The 21,021-nt window shown below is 36.9% G+C and overlaps 1 protein-coding gene across 1 annotated transcript in view; it reads right to left on the bottom strand.

The window, feature by feature from the left end:
* Nucleotides 1–5,027: 5,027 nt before the first annotated feature.
* The window catches only part of CIB2 (calcium and integrin binding family member 2), a 49,874-nt gene continuing 33,880 nt past the window's right edge, over nt 5,028–21,021 (bottom strand). Inside the window, 3 exon segments of the mRNA XM_035899522.1 lie at nt 5,028–5,049; nt 11,616–11,811; nt 11,905–12,052. Coding sequence (XP_035755415.1) covers nt 5,028–5,049; nt 11,616–11,811; nt 11,905–12,052 — 366 coding nt within the window.

The following is a 21,021-nucleotide window of genomic DNA, read 5'->3' as shown; positions in this document are numbered from 1 at the left end:
CCAAGAACAGTCTATTCCTTTTCCCCACCAAAGAGAATTTGATAGCCAGTCGGTGTCATTAACATCCCTACAAGACACCGGTAACTGCAAAATGATACAGAGAAAAAGGCAGAACATCTGTTCACGATGTCCTTCACTTCTGTCTCAGACACACATCTTTCTAAGGACGTGAATAATTATAATTTTATTATCTTTAATGTCTTCCTCGTCAAATTTTATTCCACTGTCTGTCCCAGGTGAGGTGTATTGGGCAATAACATTACAAACTCTTCTTAATCCTGCTGTTATTTCAGCTCAAATTGATTTATTATGGATCCTGAGCTGACAAGTGTAATAATTCCATTCCACAAATATTTTATTACCAAACTCTTTGTCTCTAGCTTACTTTATAATCCGTTATTTCAGAATATAATGTCAATCTATTAAGGTCTCTAGAATATGATTTTTTAATAGTTCCTGCAACAAAATCACTATTTGTTTAATTTTTAATGCACATTTCAATTTTCAGGGATGTTAATAAATGCCATTTTTATTAATATGCTCTTTTCATAAAACACAAGAAACACTGGAACAGATTCCATCTCTAAGAAGAGCGATAATGTCATATATGGTGCCTTACCGCAGTTTGACCTTAATTCAAACAAACACTTCTACCCAGAACAGTAGATTTGCCACATGTTGAACATCAGGCATATGCTGAAGCCCCACTGAAGATGAAATACATGGGTCATCAGAGACTGAGATGTTTCAAATATGCAATCAAATATGAAACTTTGTTAACAGGAAACATTATGGTAGATAAACTTCAATGCATCAGGTAATGCACATCTAAAAGTAATAAAAGTTGAATTAATCCATTCTTCTGTTTTCTCATACCAAGAAAAAGATATAAAAACCACAGGCCACCTATAAGACTTCAACTCAGTGTTCATCATTGTTCTAAGGCAAACAAGATGGCATAACTTATAAAGAGTAAGACAGAAAATACATAAAAATTCCTACAAATCAACAGTTTGCTATCACCCACAACAGCTGTGGCCGTCATATTTCCAGAGAACACATGACAGATGATATGAAATAATGATTCTTACAAACAAAAAACCATGAGGTACTACTATTGAATAATGAAAAAAATGAAAATAATATCCAATGATACTGAAAGACAACAAAACTGAACAGATGGAATTAATAGCATATTTACTCATGAAAGGGAAAAAAATTAACCCATTATACTGATCAATGTCAGATATTACTGAGACCAACATTACACAAAAGGAAATGAGTAACTGTATGGAAAATTACGGTACCTGCATTTGAGGCAGAGTTCAAAACACATTAAAGGAGTATTGTCATTATACTGGGTCACAATTCAACTAGTGTGTGTATCAAGAAAAAAATTCTCATATACATTCATATACCTATTTCAAAAGTATTTAGTTTTGCCCCTTGTCAGATTTAACTTCATGAATTTGATCAACTATGAAACTGTGTAATTATCTAGAGTTTTAAAATCAGTAATTAACCACACTTTTCATCTTTTTGTTTGTGGCATCATAGATTCTAGGTAGAACCCTGCATTGCAGGGAAGTTTAAACAGTTAAATGAAGTCATGACCTGAGCTGATGTTATGGCGCCACCTTGTGACGTTGCATCAGAACTGCTTCTAACATGTAAAGGAGACAAAAATCAGCCCTGCGGGAAAAACAGGAGGAGACTGTTTCTATGCGATTGCGAGAAATTGCAAGAGATTCCAACACTAAGTCTGTTGACAAAGAGGAACATGTAGTTATCGACTAACAAAAGAACATTCAGCACTTTATGATTACATTAAAAGGGCATGAGAGCGCACAAAGAACTGCAGCAAAACCCAACTGCTTTCCTCAACACAGATCCAATTACAGACATATGAGTTAATTCCACTGAAGTCAGCAGAGTTACTGAAGATTAATATGGAAGTAATAAAGATCAGATTTTGTCCTGCAGGCTGTTATAAAGTCTCGGCTTATGGAATTCCCTTAAAACAATGAACTAAAGTGTGTTGATAAATAACTTGGTTATTACTTGCCTTTTGACAGTTTTAACTTCCACTAGCTCCTTTTTGTCCCTAAGATGCTTTAAGTGTATATAAACTAGAGATAACACACATTTAGCTATTTTAATAGAGGCTTTAATTAATAGTTTTCGTTTTTCTTTGTCCATTTTTGAAGGCAAATATAGACATGTCCATTCCTATGAAAGACCTTTTTTGCAATACGAAATATATGTCCTCTTGCTTTTAAGGCCAAATCCAAAATTGTTTCAAACCTAAATCTCTTTTACTGTTTCAGCTTCTTTCTAAATTGCCTGATAGTTCCTTTTGAATAAGTAAGCCTGGTTGAATAAATACTTGCTAGTGAATTTGTAAGATTCTGCCAATAATGCTATTGCAGAAATACAGCTGCTTTTTTACCTCATAACATTATTTAAATTTGCATCACGCTGCACTCCTATTCACTCAACACTCTTGCCATAATAAGTTTCAGTGGTAAGACATCCAACTACAGACAACTAAGAAACCACAAATACAAAGCTGCTTTAGAAATCTACCTCTTACCTTTGCCATCAGGTACTACTAGGTAGGATTATTTTGCTCCAGAAGCATTTAGAGTACATATCTCTTTCAGACTCCAGTAACACATTACACTGCTTGGGTTTTTGTTACAGGAGACTAACATAAGGCAAACAAATAAAGGGAGTTAGGACAAGTGCATACATTTGTACCTGCAGTATTCTGCAAGCATTCTCCCTTAACTGTGAACAGAAGTACTCCCGATTTCTTCTTCTCTTTGTTTCTCAGCTCAGATGGATGACTGCAGGGTTAAATGTCTCACTGCAAGCCCAAGTGTCTCCAAGTGCTTTGTACCATTCGGGTCAGGGAGGACGTGGGGAAAACACACACTGAGCACATTCCAAGACAACTGAGGTATTCCTTCAAGTGGGGAGGGTGATCTAATTGTGGAATGACACAGTGTCAAGAAGGAAAGAATTTTAGCTAGTAGTAATTTTAAAAGATAGAAAAAGAACACTGATGTCAAAGGGAACTGACCTATGTCAATAGTACCAGATCCTTTCTGTCTGAACAATCTGATCCAGAGTCTTGCAACCTGGTATTTTACAATGCATACTGATCATGAGAGAAAAACAGATCTCGGGAGGATTTCAAGATTAAATATATGTCTTGAAAGAAATAAAAAACCAAGGCTGACATTTCAAAGAGGAGGGAAATTTAACATCATCTTTCAATGCCAACATCTTGCAGATTGTTTGAATCAAGCGATACTTCTAACAATCTGCTTGAAATGGAAGATTGATGCTTGAATCTCCTCTTACTCAATCAGAACTGAGTATCAGGATTGATTTATGCTGGTTTTAACTTGAGTAAGTAAATCAAAGGGAATTCAGGCTCTAATTCCTTTATCTAAACAGGAAAACAGTAGGAGGAAGTATTAAAATGCTATAAACATAGCTGAATATGATCCTTCTAAAAATATTTTTAAAATAAATGTTATTACTAACATACAAGTTTCATTTTCACTATGCTGCTTTAAGCAAGTCTGTCCTGTATACCTTGAATATCCAAAATTTCCATCGACACTTTTCATATACAACCATACTGCCAGGTAGATATTTCTTCTTGATGCATATATTGTGTGAATTTGAAGAGCCAACTACATTGCAAGCTCACCATATGCAAGAGGTTCTGAGGTAGATAAGCATCATCATCCCTACAGAAGTGGTAAAAAGATTCATTTCTCTACTTCAACAACTTTTTCAATAAGAATAACACATTTCATCCTTTGAAAGAGTTACAGTAATTGGAATGATGACCAGAAAGGAAATTGGTGCATGCTTAGGCTAAAAAGTCTCAAAGCACAACAGAATGCGTCAAAAGTTTTAATTGTGATGACTTTGATACAGAAGCCATGTAAATGACAGAGCCCTTCTATTGACTGTTAGAACAGTAATACACATATGATTGTCTTCAGGCCCCAGTACCTAAACAATACTGGAATTAAGAAAAAAAAAAATCTAGCTGATTTCCAGCTGGAGAGGGAAGAGAAATACAGAGCTGCATTCATGCATTTTATGGGAAAGATTGCATAGCTGGTTTAGAAAGAAAATGTCTTTTCATGTCCTTAGTAGTAGTTCTGTGCTTCTTTAACTTCTTCATGAGTTACAGATGATTATATTCTTCCGTTCAACATTATCAGCCCAGAGAATAAGTAAAATGCAAGACTCCCTTTGAGAATAAGGACACAATTTTAACATTTATCTTGAGAAGAAATGAATCATGTATGCAGTTATCATATACAAAAGGCAAATACTTCAAGTTTCATAAGGACATGACAATCCATAAAATATTGGTTGAAGGTAAGCACCAAACCCAGCAACTGCCGTTTCAGTGACTGAAAGGCAAACCTGGGATGTGGTTGTCTTCAACGCTGGGAACTTTATCTTGACTGCCATTCTTTCACCTAAGATAATTTCCATGCAAAATCCCCAGCTGTACAACACAGTGATAGAGGCACCTCATTATTTAAGGCCCATGCTTTCTTTCAAATACCTTGGAAAAGTCACCAAAGCTAATCTTTCTGTCAAACCTTCATTTTTGGGGGGGGTTTTTTGCGCTTTTAAGAGCAGTATTAAATATTCATAAGTATAAAAACTATGTGGAAATACCTTTAATAATATTCTGATTCTGCCTGTTTAAAAAAAGAAAAAAAAAAAAAAAAAAAAGAAAAAAAACCACAACCCTATAACCAAGCATCTTTGCCAGAGTGCTTGGCCAACAGTGAAGATAAAAATGTGACTGTTCCAAATATCCTGTAGATCACATGATGCTTCTCTTCCTGGACAAGAATGTTCAGTACTTTCTGCTGAGTTCTAAGAAGCCATAATTAGAGGACAAAAGCCCTCAAAGTGCCTGAGGATTCAGAAAAGCTGGACTGGCAAGTCATTTCTGATAACACTGGCTCACAGAAACATCTTCAGATTCTTATGTGGAAAGTACTGTAAAGGAAAAAAACAGATTAAGAGATATAAACACAGTTGTTGTTATGCACAACATTTTCCTTAAAGTACAAAAAGGACAGTGCTGTTTAACAAATCTGAATCTCTTCTCTTGCGCTTTCAGGAAGATTGAAACATCCTGGGAGAAATTTCCATCTTCTGAAAACGTTAGCTCAGGGGGTGCTCAGGACTGGATTAAATCAAGTATAAATTGACCTATTTATTGATATGTATCAGAGCTAAATGTTTGCCAATTGCACTTTTGCTATGGCATAGCATTTGGGTTCCTAAACAATTCAAATTAGGCAAGTACATTTGTTGTTTCTCTTGCTAGGACCAAGAGATCCTGATTGTTATCTTCTTTCTATTTGCACCGTGATACAGGCAAGCAGCATGCCTTACTACTGCCATCAGTTTTCAGAAAAACTCCCCAAGAGGGAGTTAAAGAGGGCATGCTGAAAGGTCACTTTCTCTAGGTAGTAATCTCTGTTCAATGTCACAACAGTATAAACCATATGTTTCTTTCTTTCTTGACTGAAATCAGAAGGGATTATTATGTATTTCTGTATGTAAATACCACAATTTTGATGCCTACACCAAAAGAAAACTCTGAAGGTTGGGAGTATTTGAGAGGCTGAAGAGTTCTGGAGGTACAGTTTTGGGATGTTCGTTTACAAAAAGAATGCTCTAACTTTATCGCAGCTATTTGATTTGAATCAGGAATTCACTCAAGGAAGCTCTGTGGTATGTATTTGGAGGAGATAAAATTTTATGTTCACAGTGGTCCCTAGCAACCTTGTCTCTAGGAATTTATTCAATCTGGGTGACGCTGACAGATGTGATGCATAGCAGTCTGGCATACTAGCCTAAGTATTATGAAAGAAAGCATACAGTGATGCAAAGAGCTTACTGGCACTAAGGTTTTAGAAAAAAAGAATTATAAACATCTTGTTCACAACTCAAGAAGTCCCTAGAGCCCCATATTAAGCCAAATTCTTGAAAATTTAAGTCCCGCATAGGCAATATCTAGGAACTAAAAAATCCGCAGCGTTGTATGTGAAAATGTTTTAGGCATGACTCCTTAAAAAAACCCCATCCAAATCCATTTCACTGGAAAACTATTTATGGGAAATTTTTTTGTATTTCTATCAGAGCATCATTTTGGCCTTTGGAGATTAAGCTTTCTACTAAAAACCAGCTTAAATATTTTATGACAACTTCTGACAAAATTATTCCCTTCCACTGTTTTCTTGCTAAGCATCTCTTGCCAATTTGTCACTAGCTCTAATTGTAGTCCTTAAGAACTAGATAATCTTCATTTTGGGACAGGTCTTATGAGACACACATTTCCATAAGAGAGCTTCTGTTACTTCAGGTTTAGGTAGGAGATCAACTGTTATACAGGAAAAGGCTCACAAAGGTTTCAGAAATACTGCATTTCCAATGACATTGTTTTGTTTAATCTGTTGTTTCTCTGTCATAGTTCTGGCAGGTCCCAGGTGTTAGTAATGCCATATTCTTCTCAAACTCCATTTCAGATTGTTATAGTATGTTTCACCCTCAGGCATTCAAATAAGCTTAAACCTTCCGCATGATTTATAAAACTATTTCCTGTGGAAAACGTAACCAGTCTTGTAGAACAGAACACTTAGCTACTGCCAGTTCAGAGTGCTAATACTTCCATTAAACTACAAGCAGCTTCTTAATGATAGCAATTTTGAGTGAAATAAACCTACTGGGATTAAACTTTCTGAACTAGCAACTGTCATTATCATTTACAGCTTACTCAGGCTTCTGGGATAACAGCCAAAAAGTTATATATCTTCTTCCCCGGTCAATGGTTAGCACTGTTTTCTTCTAGTCTTAAAAAAATTCTTCAACCACAGCAGTGCAAATCAAGCAACAGACTTCACTGCATCTTCATTTGCCTGACAGCAGTACAGATCTCGCAAAGGCTCTCTGTAGGAGATTAAACCTACACAGGGTCATTAAGTAAAGGTTTGAGAAATGAGTAATGAGATAAGGAAAATCAGTCAATGAACTTCAGCTCATACCACGTCAAAGCCTGGATCATGGTGCCAAAATTAATGCCTGCTGTATCTATTAAGTATGCATGATAGTATGACAGCTTAAAAAACCCAACATATTGAGCTATGTGAAAAAAGTGCTTCAAAACCAGAGTGTACATTGTTATAGGAATCTGGCCTCCAAAGGTTTTCCACAAACAGGGTAAAGAAGGTATTCCTCCTCAGTAATTTCATACCTCATTTTAATGATGATGAGATTTTACAATTGGATAGTTCGTATTATAAGAGTTCTCAATGTTTGTCAGAAGTTAGGTAAGCACCGGTCCCACGTAACAGAGCAGAGAGAACAAAATGATCTATGGCTTAGCAGAGATCACCCGCTCAAGCAATGGCAGAGCCAGGGATAAAACCCTGCTTGCATCCTAAATTTCCTAGTCTTACAATGTGAATTTCCTGTTCTTACAAAGTGGCTTTTGGTGGGGGGCAAGGGCAAAGAACAGAATAAGAAATCCTTTACTACAAATAAAAATCATCTGGAGTCTGGTATGTTACTTGACATTTTCTAAAGATCACATACCAGGTGCCAATATGGTAGTCTAGGTTGAGATATTCAGAAATGCTGATTGCGCATAGCTTCACGGCAAAGTCTCTGAAAACTGCAGTTACCCAGCATCTTCAATTGCTCACTGGCAATCATATTCAAAAGTGGCTATTGCTTTGGTTCCTGGGTGTTTAATTTTCACAGAAAGTATAAATCAATAGGCACTTAGGCTTCCTTGAATTTAAAGTCTGGAATACATTCAGCTAGGCACAAAAAGTGGAGATATGCAAGACCAATTGAAATTATGGCTGTCTCTGGACATTGATGGGTTGGTATTTCTTCCATGAGTCTGCTGAAGATTTCAAAAGTGACAATTTTATTTAGATGAAAACATGGGGGTTGTATCTTTTTACAATATTAAGAAGATAGTTCAGGCATAAGTTTACCACTGCATACAGGGTTGCTGATCCACTATTAAGACACTTCCTGTGCTTTGCATGTTCTGTGTTATATTACACGGTGCAACTGCACAGCTCTGTCTTCAGTTTGGCTGCACACAGCCTATGGTTACCGCTTAAGAGGACCATTACAGCTGAAGACACAGAAGAGAGGAAAATGAAAAGCCATGAATTGAGCTGGAGATAAATTCAGAAAAATAAAAGAAAGCATTATTTCATTAAACGAATAGGTAGTGTGTCCAAGACTGTTATAGTACAATTGAACTCAATTAATAGGAACTGGGTTTTATGTGGTGAGAGATTATCTAAATTGCACTCTGGTCCCATGTCACCCATTCTGTCACATGCTAGCATGCACTGGGTACTATCAGAGAGCACTGGTTTAGTTTCAGTCCCCAGTCAGATCTTGGTGTACCTATTGTGGCATTAAAATTCAGTGGATCCCATTCCAAAAGTCAAATCACTGTCTCCCTTTAGAATGCAACATTTACACAGTACCTAAAAAGTGACAGTAAGTGGCTCAGATCAGGAAGTTTGGTATTAACAAGTGTGTCAGTCTATGATGCACTGCATACAGCAAAAATATGATTAAGAGTGTCCTCAAAAAACAAAATCCTTTTGCAGGCAAAAGGAACAGTAAACCATAGTAAAGGAGAGGTATCAAGTCTTCCATACAGATTGGTTTGGATAAAAGTAGTCTCATGACCTTGTCACTTTCTTTTTCTGCAGCAGCCAACTCTGGCTGAAACTGAATCCAGATCAGAGAAACTACACAATCTCTTCTCAGCTCCAAGACTTTTTCCATTTACACCCTGATTTTGCAATATAACTTGAAAGGTTAAAAAACATGTTGCTGAGTTAACAGTCAGAGGCTCTAAAACAGCATTTCAGCTAGAAGGTGGATGGAGACCCTTCTTTAGGTCATGTCACATCAGGAGCTCTTTAAGCCTGAAGACTTCAGAACCGAATCCTGTCACCCAGCTGATCTCCTGGACCTGAAAGGAAAGGGAAGCTACCATTTCCCTTGAAGCCAGGCATGGAAAAAATCTGCCTTAAATATACACATCATAGCCTTGAACATCAAGGAGACATCTTGATAACATGAGTTGACCATCTCACAGGCACAGATCAAAGTATATGTGTTTAAACTGAGCAACTCAATGATCAGTCTTCTAATACTTGGCAGCCTGGTCCTTTGACATTATCAGTGTTTGTCAGTGATCCGTCCTCTCTATTTTCTCTACCTAATCTATAGCCAGCTCTGTACTTTTCACTTCATCCCTCTTTTTACCCATCTTCTTGCCCTGTTAAGTACCCAGCACTTAGGTCTTTTGACTCATTTCCTCAGCTTCCCAAAATATCACAAACTTGGAAAAGAGAAATAATTATAACAGTCATTCCAACAGCTACAGTGGTAAATATTCCTCTCTGCTACTTTCTCAGGAAATTACTGGATTGCACACCATCCTCAACTTGGAATTCTCAGTCAGCAGTTTGTGAGCCTCTACAACACAGCAGTAAAGTCAGCCATGGCACAGGAAACTTCTGAAACTACAGCTTCTGCTGAGTCTTCAGATCTGCCCTCAATTCTTCACATTTGACCTCTGCTCTCTACCAGATTTGTAGGTACAGTACAGCCATTTCATTGATTAAAGGAAACTCTACCTGACCCCAGCAGCTTCTACACGGATAACAGTGTAAAGAAAACATTTTTGTAGCTGGAAATACATGTAAAAAAATATGCGAATACCTACTCAGCTGAGTCTCACCATAATGATGATACGCACCTTGTTCTATAAGTTTCTGCTGACACACTTGATTAGTCAAGGAATGCCCAATATGTTTCTCATATATAAAAGACATTCACGCTGACTTTGTAGCATATCCTCTCGAGATGCTGATGTTTCTCAGGGTTCACAGGGGTCATGTCCTCATGCCTTATTGCAGAATCATTTTGTTATAATGTCTCCCCTTATACATTTCATTTATTAAAGAAATAGATTGTTCTGTGTTCTGCAGAACACTTAGAAGTTCTTAAACACTATTAGCATTAAGGTTATTAGTGCAAATTTTTATCTATCTTAATTCTATCCTAATGTTTAGCCTTACCTCCTATGAAAATACAGTTTATTCTATTCAGTCTGACTATGAGCTTTGTTAATCCTCCCCAGCAACTTCTGAATCCTTTGTCAGAATTCAACATGTGACTGAAAGATGATTAAGCTTCTGCCCATTTCCTGCAAATGGGTGGCTGTGCAAAGAAAGAGTCTCTAAGCGTTCCACTTCATAGCAAGATGCAAAATGATTCTGCACCTTTCCAGACATCAGAAAATCTACATAGATGAACCAGTCTTCACACCTTAACTGCAGCAAAAAAAAATGAAACTAAAGTCCTTCTCAAATATTAGCTAACTAATCAGGAGACGCAAGTCTGCAGAAGCTAGAAGTTACTAATTCCAACATTCCCAAAACAACTTACAATCATACTGTATACCTGCTCTCAGGTATACAGTCCAGACAAGTGCTGGATTATTATCTTCACAGGTGTTAGAACATACCTGTTACTATCAATTATCACCAGATGAACAGCAGCACTACCAACTTAACAACAATGTATATGAACAAAGATTATGAAAAACACTTTTTCAGGTTATGAAGCATTTACTATTAGACATAGTTTACCCCGACCAATGAAATTTGGGGAGAAATTAGACCCAGGTTTTAGCTTCAGCCTACTCTGCCAGCAGATTCAAGATTCAAAAATGAACTCCTCCCAGTCTGGAAGTATCTTATTTTGCTGTCTGGTTCACTGTAATTTCTTAAAGAAGGTTTAACCTCATATTACTTAAGTAACAGCCTTAACAATAAGTTTATGTGGACCATTTTATTAACATGTAAAAATAAAGAGTCATTGTCCTTTACAAAAGTTCTCTAAGTATGAGATGTGCAAGAAAAACTGTCTTAAAATATCTGTGTTTTATCTATAGATTATTAGGAAGAAACTCAGCAGCAAAAATAAAAAGTTATCAGTTATTAAAAAAACCTAACAGTGGATCAAAGGAAGTCTGCATTAATTAATCATTTTAATTGATTTTCTGCTACCAGCATGAACTGTACCACTGTATTTGTCCTCTAGCCCTCACCTTCTCAGCACAAAAGATCAAAGTGTTTCCATGCATATTTGTAACATGTATACAATATTTACATATACTCCTAGCATGGATCCTTGCAATAGGCTTGAGAATAATATGAATTTGAGCTTATAATAGATCCAAATATTTTCCTGAAGAAACCACACAAACAAACAGGAAAAAAAAAAAAGAGGAGATAATTAAAAGTCACTGAGCTCTTAGTCTTCAAGTTAGGAGCGAACTAAAATGTGCTCTAGAAAAGTAAAATGAGTCAGGGTAAGAGGTCGTCCTCTAGTCGGCTCTCTGGTAAAGTACTTATGTCTGACATTTCTTGTATTGCACTACACGGTAATACCCTAAAAAGATACCTGAAAATAAGCAAGAGACTATCTTTTTCTTAAAACATTACCTGAGAAAGTCCGGTGCTTTGGAAATCATGTTTTCAAAGTCTGCAAATCCTAGTTTCCCATCACCATCCATGTCAGCTTCTTCTATCACTTTCTCGCAAACTAGAGTAATTTCTTCTGCTGTTAGCTCTTCTCGGGTCAGCTTATTTAGGGTTTTTTCCAAGTCTGATTTACAAATGAAGTTATCTGTGTTAAAATCTAAATAAAATAATGAAAGAAAAGATCACCAACAACTCTCATACTCATTTACTTCAAACAAGAAAGGCATAGGAAAGCATCCCAATACAGTACCATAGATCTTAAAGGCATAGATTGCTTTAAGCTCTCTGGGAGCCATTTCACTGAGCACAGAGAACATATCCACAAAATCATTGAAGCTGAGGCCCCCCTCTCCATCTTCTGAGAAAGATTCCACAATCCTCTCCTTGAAGGGATTCTCCTGTGAAAAACAGATACATGTTTATTTTTTAGTATTTGGAAGATCAAAAAACCTGCAGACTCCCTGTTAATGAGTATTTAATTCCATGGCTGGCTCTTTAAAGAGAGCTTTTTTTCTTCCAAAATGCATCTAAAAGTTACATTTGCATGCTTTAGGAGAAAGCATCAGCAGAGCATGCTGCTGCATAGTATCACTTCTCGACCAGATTTTCTCAGCACCATTGTTATTCGCTGTCTCTAAACTGATGCTTACCTCATTTCTCCTGTGTGGAATGCATGCTTTATAAATATTAGGGTAAAAGTACTATGAGCATGAAGATCATTTGTACGTAAGAGGTTCCTAGCAGGGCGTAAGACTGAGGCAGTCAGGAGGGCTACAGCTCCTACATTTAGAAGCTAGTACATATGAACAGAGGATGACAGGAGGGGAATGAAAGAGACCAAGGTGGAAAGTCAACGAAACAAGCAGGGTCTTTATGCCTTCTGGTGGTACCTGACTGAAAGCGGGAGGAACAAATATTATTTATGAAACCATCAATCAATCAATCATCAACCAAACCATGTCTGTTCATTAAAGATGCAAAGTCACATCCCAGTAGAACCTTGTAGAAAAGTCTTTCTTTTTCACTCTGATACACGTCAATGTCCATCCTCTGGCTGAACTGACTACAAACTCCAGAGTTTTAACTGAAATTTCATCTCCTGCGGAGATGATCCCAAGATTCTTTTCTAGCACCCTACCAACCCAGCTGGTGTCAAAGCTACTCCAGATAAGACAATATTCTAATACTATAAAAACACAAGCAAGCATTAAAAAAAGCTGCTTTAGTACTCTGAAGTCCAAACCAAGTGTTTTATAGTTTTATAGTTTTATAGTAAAAAACCAACATCCTTCTCACAGCTGATGACCCGAGATGAATTTGTAGCTGTATCTACAAAGCTGGTAAAATCAATTCAATTCAGTTGCATATGAATAAAATACACAAACATTATTTGGGCTGTGAGCAGCATCTTATCAAAGCTGTCCTACAGATCTTGTCTGAAGCCAAGACACTGACTGACGTATTGGTCTCCTGTAAATGTAAACAGCTTTGGTGGTAGCATATCATGTTCAATATTTTCAATATATTTGCAGCATTTTGTCTGGCTTTAAAAGAAGCAGTATTGTGGAAGCTCAGAGCTCAAACATATATCCATTTAATTTCTTTTTTTTTGTAAGTTTAATTAGCTAAGAGGTATTCATAAACTATCCAATCACTTTCAATGAAATTTCGTAAAACAGCTATATTTAAGAGGTAAATGACCAGGAAATGTTATTTCTCGGTTTACTTGAATTCTTTCTTGATAATTCACACAGAACATATACATCTATAGAACACATTTTCTGCATACCTGTGGAGACTAAAAAAATACAAGTAAAATGTACACAGCATAATTATGCAAATAGATTGACATTTTATATTTATGCAGTATCCTTCAAGCTAAATGAACATAAAGTACCTTACAAGAATTGGGCTACTTACCACTAATATGCAGCTGCCTCTGAATTGAAATTAAACTGTTAAATGGTGTGCAGCAGCTTACAACAAGAGCTGAAGATAAAGATGTTCAACTGAAACCACAGGGGGAACTTGGAAGCATAACAAAATTTGTCACCCACACGATAAAGATGCATTTTTTTATAGCCTCAAAAGAATGAAAAAATTTTAAGGATTCTTGTTAAAAGACAAGCATAACATACAAAAGCTTGATTCTTGAAGAGGAACATGAGGCATGACTGTGCACAGGGACATGTCAAAGAACATCCCGTTCCTGGAAAGCAGCCTTCCTTGTTTCTTCAGGCAATTGCTCAGTGTGTAGATTCATACTATGGGATGACCCTTTGCAGCATTTGGTTCCGGGATGCAGGTACAGAGAAGTGATCAGACATTTGGGTAGGAGGCATGGACTGATCAAGGCTATACCACACCTACATACATTTGGCAAGTCATGTCACCTGGCAAATTTAAGAATAGATTTCCGTGGCCATCCCAGCTGGAACTTTGAGATGCTTTTTCTCAGAAGTTATACTGGCCATTCACATCCTCAGAGAGTGTATCTAATTCTTTCAGGAGGTTTCTATTTAATAACAAAGCACTTGGGATACATGAACTATCTAATGAGATGTCTTTGGGTCTCGAAGTTTGTGCTTCAGGACTACTTCCATGGTGGAAGTTAGCTGGAGTCTGCCAAAAGGCAAATATCCACCTAATGACAAACCACATAAATGCATGCTTCAATCTTCTGAGGATGGGCAAGATCTGAGAAAGAGACATTGGAAGCATAATTCCCTGAGACAATCAAGATTCAACATTCAAAGAGTAACCTTGACCAGACATTTTTCCACTACTAAATGCCAAGATGTCTCCAATCTTTCTGGCTGAGATAATGGCCAGGAATAAGGCTGGTTTAATGGATAGGTGAAGAGGGACCACAGAGCCAGAAGCTCAAATAACAGCCCTTGAAGGTAGTCAATACTAAATTCAAATTCTCCTGCAGGGTTCAATGATTGAAATAATTCCACAATAGGGAGCATGCCTACAGATTTCAAAGGGTAGAATATTAATGAGCTCACCATGCTCTGAGCTGAGTGTGTAAGGCTGAGCTCACTGTTCCGATGAAGACAAACCCAGGCTAAATAAAAATAAAAAAGAAATCAAATAGAGTAGAAAAGAAAGATTCCTGAAAATAAAAAGACAACAATCTCAAAAAAACTCGGAAGGGTTACATCTCTCAAGAGTCTCAGAATGAAAAACAACACCCCAGAATTAGACAGATGGCTGAGAGAAAGTCAATGTAAAAGGATACATAATTATCACTCACATCATGTGCGTGATGTGTAGAGAAGGTATAGCACCTGTGGGTACTACTAAGGCTCAAGTATCTGACCCAAGCGTGTGGAAATATGCCTGTTTGTAGTATGAATACATATACAGACACTCCATGGAAAACAACAGATTCTATTGTTTCAAATTGTCAGTTTATTAATAAAGCCAAAGATTCAGGTGGGCTGAAATATATGAAAAAGGCCCATTTTCTTCCTAAAAAGCACATTAAAAAATTGGTGTATCTGTTAAACACTTAATATTAGAGAGCGCTAAATATCAGAATGGACGAGAAAACATGTTAGAAAAAGTATCTTTTTTATTTCTAAAATACTATATCGCTTTCTTTGGAACAAACTTCATCAGAACTAAGTATCATGATAGCAGTTGTAAACTGACATCTTAGAGGCAGCATTAGGTAACAAACAGGGCGTACACAGATGCAAACATCCCTATCAGCAGTGAATATCAAACCCAGGACTTTCTGCATTAGAAATGATAGGCATGACCTCTCTGACTGAAAAAGTATATTGCAGTTCCATAAGATGAATTATCTATTTGGGATGTCAGAGATCTTGAAAATACAGATGAATTAACAATGAATTAAATGAACCTAAGCATACTTCTTAAGTAACTCGTTGCCAAATGGATCTCTAAAACCTAAATGAAAAATGAAATCTTTCCTCATATTGATTTCTTTGCTTTAACTTTCTCATATTATGTGTCTTCAGGCAGTATATCTGTGGTTTACACAATGGAAAGTATTAGCTTACCTTCACAGATACTTTTCACATCCTTTCTGTAATTTCATTACCTCTACTCTAAAGAGCACAGATTAGGGTTCCATCATATTTAAAGGAAAAGCCATGGGGGAAGGGAGTATGGGGGAAAATGATACTGTTCCTTCCTAGATTGTTTTCCCTTTAGCACTAATTGTTTCGAAAAGAATCCTTTTAAAACTAGAAACTTACACTTGTTAAAAAGCTTTTTCTGTCCTCTCACAATAAAAATGGGAGGGGAGACAAAAACAGTGAAGAATTGTTACAGCTAAATGCTATTTTGCAGATTGATGCTGCTGTAGTGGCTTGAGATAACCCTCCTACATGCACCATCCATCTTTTTAATGATCACTTTTTCTACTGAGATAATTGTGTTTCTATACATTTTTGAATGTCACATAGCATTTATTCCAACACACAGACCTAGAACACCATACAATAAAACATAACCATTAGTTTTCTAAGAAACTGTTACATGGTTTACTCCTGAGATTGCAGCTAAAATCTTACAAAGTCACTTCTTATTTTCCCCTGTCCTCTAGTTTCCACCACAGGCTCTAGCAAAGCACTGTGTTGCCCTTTTGCCCTGTCAGTTTTGCAGCTTGATGAATTAATTTAGAGCACTGTACCCAATTTTCACAAGCTGACTGCATTTTGGAACAGGTTGCAAGTAACGCTGTAAGATAGGTCAAGATAACCAAGCTGCAGAGGCTAGACAGTCATTGTGAAATGGTTCTCAGTTTTATATCCACAGAAACATGATGATCATTTTCTCTTTTGTATTGTATTTGGACACAAGTAGTCCCTGCTGACATTAGGGAAGATATTTAAATGCACAAAGCAATCTGCTTTGCAGACTACTGAAAGCAAGAATCCCTTTGGTTGCTTTAATCAGGACTTCTTCAGAACTGATCAGAAGCAAACCTTTCCTCAAATTTCAGGAGTTATTCCTAAAAAAAAAAATAGAAATAAACTCTTATCAGACAGACATTAACATAAAAACGGTTAAATTGTTCATTACCAGATCTCACAGGAGAGGCTGGTGCTTTAGAAGGAAAGCATAACAACTGCAACAGCCAATTGTCCCTGGAGCAGACAAAAGCACATTACTTTCTTGTGTTGGTTTTTTTTTTCTCCTTTCCTTATTCCTCAAAATCAATAATTATTTTTTTCATGTGTAGATGATTATATTCAAGTCATAAAACTTCTCTGCAGTGCCTACAGGGTACTGAATAAGAAAACCTTGGACAAACCAAGGCTAAGATACAGCTAAATTGATATGTTTACATTTTAAAAAAATGATCATATCATTCTGTCAGAAAGCAGAAATTAAAGGCAGTTCAGCAATGAGCTTTACTGAAGGCTGCACTACGGTAAGAAGCCAAATAACCAAAGATTCTGGTTGCACGTGGAATTGCTTAAATATTACAGAACATAATAGTATATCATGGGAATGTAAGGCACGACTTTCAAAACTCCATCCTCTTAAAATTGTAGGAAGTGTTTTCATTTTATTTTGAAGCAACTCATATGCATTCATGTTTAAACTTACCAAAAATAGGGTGCTAACATTGGTTCTGAAATGTGTGATGGATTCACTGTTCCCTGTGTGTCCTTTCTTTCTCCTGACTGATTCCTGTGCCTGCTGGTCATTCTGTTTCAGTAGTGTGTGGATTTATGAACTACCTTACTTGCCGCTGCAGCTAATGACAAGGCCTGCGAGGATCAATGAAGGTACTGCGTGAGCCAAAAAAAGAAAGCAACAGACTGTCAAGTGAATGAAACAAAAATGGTTCCCCTCCAGGAAGTCCTTTTATGACCAACTCCTGACAGAAGGATTACTCTACACTAGAATAACCAGATACAGGCCATACACCAATGTGAAGATTCTGACAATCCGGGACGTATGTGTCACAAAAATGGCCCACTTCTTCAGATCATATGTGATCTCTGTCATCAGGTTACATTCCCACATTTAGCTCTGTGGAAGTGATAGCAATAACATGAGCAAAATCAGTTTTGTTTTGAAATAAAAATCACTTTCACTTTCTACACAGTCTCATACCAAACAGCCCATATGATTGCTACAATTTTGCAATATTAATTGCTGCAATCTCACAGGTGCCCATATGCCCTGAAGTTAATTTATTAGACTCCTGTCTGTGTAACCAAGATTGTCAAAATTAGAAAACAGAGACTGCAATGAAACAGATGGAGTAAACTAGCTCTGTTAACTTCAGTGTAACAGTAGACCTAATGAACTTAAAGTATCCACTCCTTCTTTATTTATTTATTTCTTGTCCTGACTTTCAACTTTTAAGAATCATGAGTTAGTGAATAATTCATTACCAATTAAAGTGAGTGACCATCAGCATTTTTTTTTTTTGAAACACAAAAATCCTGGCTCTAAACATTAATGTGTGAGGTAAAAATCTTTCTTTATAGTACCAGAATCTAATTTAGGAAAGTGCATTATTGATTCTATCCATTTGTCAGAATCTGCAGTGGTATTGAGCTCAACATTGCCAGTAACTAGAAATGTAATGTGTATATGAAAAAAGCCAGGTGCATTGAAATTATCACTAATTTTATTAAAATTCAATAGACATTTAGTTCATTTCTTTCTATTTTAAGATTTAAATATTGACTTTGTCTTCACCTTGATGAAAATTTCCTGAAGAAAGAAAACACCATAACGATTTATTTAGCAGTCTGGCCAAGTTGCAAAAACTAAAAATATTTTTTTCTTAGTGTATGAGCTGGGGTTACTACCTAGGTTGCTTGGAAAATGAACTCCAGGGGAAAGACCCTCTTCCCCCTCCCCACCATCTGCCCAGGAAATTGCAAAATGCTCCATGACCAACATTGACCCTGGTTTATAACTGAGATCCTAGGTGGCATTTTAGTATCTTTTAGTGTTAATGCTTTGAAAGCATTACGGAGGAAGATCTAGTCTCCTCTAACCGATACTTTACTGGAAACAAGCTAGCTAGCTATTGAAGCACTTTCTCTATGAACTGCTAGAATTCCTGAAAGAAAATGAGTGGTTTGACAGCAATATTTCTACGGTTCTTCCACAGCCTTATGAGACTTGGGAAAGAACTATTATAAAATTTGACACTGAATTTTGCCCTGCTATTTTTATAAAATTAAGTTCCATTACCCTGGAGACATCTTCTAAAGCAGGGTCAGAAAGCCTCACAGACTCGATGTGGTGCAAGAAGATAGATTATGATCTACTTCACTTACAGAAGTCTATTTGGAAGTCTATTATCATTACCACCTAAATTTGTTAAGGTAGTGACATGTGCTCCTGTATCTCAAAATCTAATCATGGTCTAGTATAAAATTTCTGGTTTACCTCTCAGCTTAAGTACCAGGCGGTCCTGTAAACATAGTAGTCTCCCATCTCTCAGGTTTTCATAGAATGAGCTGTTCCTTAAGTGTTCAATCCTGTATCACTGAAGCCAAAAAGAATGTGTATGATTATTGCTTCTTGCTTTCTTTTCTGAACTTAGCCTTGATTTTTCACAAAGCAACTATCAGCCGTCTGGCAGTTAAACTCTTCAGAGTCATGTAACTAAGCCAGAAAATTTCACATTGCATTATCAAGATCCTAGAGATAACAACATAAAACTTAAGGAATACTGATTGTCCATACCAGAAGTGCCAGTACAAGCACCTAAGATGCTACAGTGATGAATGAGTTGCAGACATGTTAGAGCGAGATATAAAACTACTTTCAGTAATGGATGAATGAATCAAAAGCCCTTAAGGATGATACATGTTATCACAAAGATAAGGATTCAATATTTATGCATGAGCAAAAATAGCAGATGGCTGAAAACAATCAGAATACTTCAAGATGCTCCCATATAGTTAGACTTTGTGAAGCCCATGTTATTTCATCCGGCCAGCTACTAAAAAACCTGATTATTTTATAATCATGTAGGTAAAACCACTAGTAATTTTTGTTGTACTGTATTCCATACAACACTAATTTGCATTTTATATAGAGCTGTCCATCCAACATGACAACACTTCAGTAAGTTAGGCAAATATTCCCATTTAAAGATGAAGAATCTTCTTCCTTTTGTACTAGCTGCCAAGCTTCAAATGACTGGTTCCAGGTAACTGTTAAGAGGAGGTCCTTTAATTAAATCATCTCAGACAAGTCTCACTGGGGCACTAAGAATAAATCCAGCGGATCTAGGGATTGCTTCTAAGGGGGGAAAAAAAAAAGTGTAATATGGGAACCGTCATGATTTGACCCAGTCCATCAGCCTAACTCTAACCAGAACCAGTAGCAGATAAGGCAAGAATTTAAAAAAAAAAGCGGGAGACATACACAGTGATCCTTCCCATAGTATACTCTGAGATTAGTGCAATGAGTATTTCAAGAACTTTCCAAGTTAGATATTATATCCAGATCATAAAACTTAATAGCAATCTGCACAATTCTGCTCTACAAAAGCACTTAAATAATTTTTGAAGACTAATGTGGTCTTCGCCAAAATGTCTTGTGGCAATGAGTTCCTTGAATGAAGGTACGATGAAGACGATTTAGAGCAAGTATTCCAATCCCCAACTTTTAGCTCCGCTGAGTAATTTAACACTATACTTCAAAATACAGCCTAAGGGCCTAATTAGGTCTGCTTGTGTTAGTAACTTCTCACAGGCTACTGACTGTGATACCTAATTATGTCTTAAATATAATTTTAGATAATTAAGGTTGAAATCTTTGTTGCTATCTCCAAATTGGACTATATTGAGGTATCCAAAATACAGGGCATTTTTGCAAAGTATTATTAATTTTGCCTGTTGCCTAATTTCCTTATTTGTATAGTAAGACAGAAAAATATAAACATTTATGTTACACATAACTTATGTGAAATATTTGTAAGATATCTGAATGCTTAACATATAATATTTTATGCAACTGAATGAACCGAAAAGAACCTTTCAGCAAGATCTTTATACCCCCTATTTTAAAGTTCCACAAATGGCTCGATGTCCAGATGGAGACGGGTGACGAGTGCTGTCCCTCAGGGGTCCCTACTGGGACCGGTGCTGTTTAACATTTTCATCAATGACTTAGACAGCGAGATCGAGTGCACCCTCAGCAAGTTTGCGGATGACACCAAACTGAGTGGTGCGGTTGACACACCAGAAGGATGGGATGCCATCCAGAGAGACCTGGACAGGCTGGAGAGGTGGGCCTGTGTGAACCTCATGAGGTTCAACAAGGCCAAGTGCAAGGCCCTGCACCTGGCTTGGGGTAACCCCTGGTATCAGTACAGGCTGGGGGAAGAAAGGATCGAGAGCAG

This window comes from Egretta garzetta, unplaced genomic scaffold, assembly GCF_000687185.1.
Source record: "Egretta garzetta isolate BGI_Z169 unplaced genomic scaffold, ASM68718v1 scaffold287, whole genome shotgun sequence".
Lineage (NCBI taxonomy): Eukaryota > Metazoa > Chordata > Aves > Pelecaniformes > Ardeidae > Egretta > Egretta garzetta.
Note: the sequence above shows the minus strand (reverse complement) of the source record. Positions and strands in the feature narration are given on the sequence as shown.